The following is a 3345-nucleotide window of genomic DNA, read 5'->3' on the forward strand; positions in this document are numbered from 1 at the left end:
ATATTGTTGGCTGTGAAGTACAATGACGTACCATGGTCGTCATGGACTAGGCTGTAAGCTGTCTCATGCCAGCTGCCTTTTCTTTGCCAAGAGGCCAATATACTGACGTTGTCTAATCCTTAGCAAGAGTTGAATGACATCATATGTAAATCAGAATGGCAGGCCGCTGCCGGTGGCATGGAATGCAATAGTGCACGGCAGGCATCATCTCATCGCGTTGTGGCCCAGTTGGGCTGATTGCGCATCATCCAATACCATCAATACACATGAGTTCATGGTCGAGTCTATGTGTTACACGGAAAATAGCTTTACTTATATGTCGTTATCAATCCTCCAAGAGCGAGTGGCATTAGGTCCACCTGTATCACCACTCTGCCTTCTCGTAGACAAATGCCACCCTTGCCCAAGCTGGGAATTCATCTGAAGCATTTCATGAGCGGCTTTTCTTTGGATTCAGGTACCCCCGAATGGAATGCTTTGCAAGTTGAGATTTCTGTCACTCTTTGCCTGTAACATGCAATTGGTTACAGAACTAATTGATACTATCACCCAGCCGTCAAGTCCCTTGCTTTGGCAACTTGACTATGGCAAAACTGCATGGCACTCTTGACGTAGTCGTTTGTTCCTCAGATTTTGTTACTTGATGTAATTAGGCTTCATGTTTTCAATTGTCTGGCACTTTGTCTGTCTATCTTGTTCCCCGGTTGCTACCACCGTTGATACCGCCGTTGAAACCACTATTGATACCACCCTTGTTGTTGCTTCCGCGGTCGCCACCACTATTGATACCGCCGCTGGAACCGCCGTTGATACCATTATCGATACCACTATTAATATCACCACTGATACCATTACTGATACCACCACTGATACCACCGTTTTTGTTGCCACTGTTGCTACCGCCGTTGATACCGCCGTTGATACCGCCGTTGTTGTTGAGATCGTTTTTGTTACCACCATTGATATCACTCTTGCTACCACCATTGATATCACCCTTGCTACCGCCATTGATATCACCTCCGATACCACCGTTATTGTTGAGATCGTTTTTGTTACCACCCTTTTTATCACCCTTGCTACCGCCATTGATATCTCCCTTGCTACCGCCATTGATATCACCTCCGATACCACCGTTGCTGTTGAGATTGTTTTTGTTACCACCCTTTTTATCACCCTTGCTACCACCGTTGATACCATTATTAATATCACCACTAATACCATTATTGATACCGCCGCTGGTACCGCCGTTAATAGCACCATTAATATCACCACTGATACCACCACTGACACCACCATTGATACCACCATTGTTGTTGCCACTGTTGCTACCAGTATTGATACCGCCGTCGATACCACCATTGTTGTTGACACCGCCATTGGTACCACCATTGATACCGCCTTTAATACCATCGTTTTTGTTAGCGCCGTTTTTGTCAGCACCATTTTTATCAACACCGTTGTTGCTGCCACCTTTGTTGTTACCACTATTGATACCACCGTTGGTACCACCATTAATACCGCCTTTAATACCATCGTTTTTGTTAGCACCGTTTTTATTAACACCGTTTTTATCAACACCGTTGTTGCTGCCACCGTTGTTGTTACCACCATTGATACCACCATTGATACCACCGTTGATACCGCCGTTGATACCGCCATTGGTACCGCCGTTGATACCACCGTTATTATTACCACCGTTATTATTACCGCCGTTGTTGTTACCTCCGTTGTTGTTACCGCCGTTGTTGTTACCGCCGCCGTTATTGCCGCCGTTTCCTCTTCCGCAACCACATAGGTCAGCGTTGGGATCATTGCTGACACTAAAGAACGTAGACGCATCTTGCGCAGGACGATCAGCGTTGCCCATGATGGCGGCCTGGTGTGTGCTGGCGCCCGTCATGGTGCTGCAAGTCCAGCAGCCCTGCGCAAGATTCGTGCCGCATTCCAGGTCCAGGTCGATGCGGGTGAGTCCGCCGTTGGCTTTTCGCCCCTCGCCGTTGAAGCCCTTGAAACACGTCTTCTGGGGTGCTCGGTTATTGTTTGACTTGGCTCGCTCCCGGTCTTGGAGATAGGCGGCCGCCGCGATCGGAGCTGCACCTTGCAGTTCGTCGTTTTCCATGAGATGGCAAGTGACATGCGAGTGGCCAATCACGACGCCATTCCCATCGAGCCGCTGCGGATTGCCGTTGTATGTGTTCTCGGGGTTTGTGAAGGTTCCCAGGTTTATATTCCGGTATACCGCACTAATCTTCATGCCGTCTTTGGGAGAAATGTTGCCGCATAATCTCGGTTGGCTGAATACAACAGTGGCCATTTTCTCCGGTGCTGGGACCTCGCCCATGACTGTCAAACAAGTTTAGATGGTGGCAACACGGTCTTCATCTTGGTCATACATACTGATGGGGTTGCAGCAGGATTGTCCCGCCTTGACCTGTTCGCCATTGCATAACGGCTTCCCTGAGCAGAAATTGATAAAGTTATTCTGGCTCCTATCTCTTGGTTAGCCGCCGTCTGGGTTCATAAAAAGACGAAAAGAAAAGCGCTCTTCCTTACTGCAGGGCCTCGTCCGTTCCGGCATCGGCATTTTGTAGACCATTGGGAGTACGCTGCAAGCTGTTTCGAGACAAGGTGAGACTCTGCTGTTCTTGGCCATTGCCACCACCAATCTGGCCCTTGTTGCCACCGTTCTGGCCCTTGTTACCGCCGTTCTGGCCCTTGTTACCGCCGTTCTGTGGGGGAACAACAATAGTAGCCGGTGGCTTTACGGCCCCTTGGTTTCCCCCGGGACGTTGCTGGAACTGTCGCCGGCTCAAGTGGCGGGAAACCCGAGGGCGAAAAGCCAAATCATCAGCAGCCTGGATGGCGCCAGTGAAGCCCACCAGGGCGACAAGAAGACCTGCAATGTACATGACGCGCTTCCAAGTTGTGTTTTGAAGAGAGGGTCTCTGCTAGTCAAGATTTCAGTACTTGCTTGGCATCGGAGGACGTTATTGTTGTTGTGAGTGATGGAATCGGGTCCGGCCCGGATAAAAACAAGACTACTATAATTAAAAGTGTTTGTTTGACTTGGAGCCTGTGTCGCAGACACCGGTGCTAAGACATCAAGAAAAGAAATGAGAGGAATGATTTCGATCGTACGATAAATGTAACCGGAAAGGCACACGTACGAGAAAAGATGAAGAGAACAGAACAGATGAACGAGGATGGGGGTGGAGGGAGGGGGGGGAGAAGTAGCTTGAGCTCCAGAGAGAAGCACTACCGTCTTGATGCGTCTCAAAACGTTGAGCATGTAGAGTCAAGTGCGTGTATTCATAGCTCGGCCGAGGGCAGGAGGCGCCAATTATC

The 3345-nt window shown here is 49.3% G+C and overlaps 1 protein-coding gene across 1 annotated transcript; it reads right to left on the reverse strand.

Annotated features, from left to right (window-relative positions):
- Positions 1 to 688: 688 nt before the first annotated feature.
- Positions 689 to 2909, reverse strand: G6M90_00g053670 (uncharacterized protein; the record flags this gene model as incomplete). Its single annotated transcript, XM_014685004.1, has 3 exons — positions 689 to 2343; positions 2398 to 2489; positions 2554 to 2909. The coding sequence occupies 3 exons, from the start codon at positions 2907 to 2909 to the stop codon at positions 689 to 691; spliced, it is 2103 nt and encodes a 700-aa protein (XP_014540490.1).
- Between the last annotated feature and the right edge of the window lie 436 nt (positions 2910 to 3345).

The sequence above is a fragment of the Metarhizium brunneum genome, chromosome 3 (assembly GCF_013426205.1).
Source record: "Metarhizium brunneum chromosome 3, complete sequence".
NCBI lineage: Eukaryota > Fungi > Ascomycota > Sordariomycetes > Hypocreales > Clavicipitaceae > Metarhizium > Metarhizium brunneum.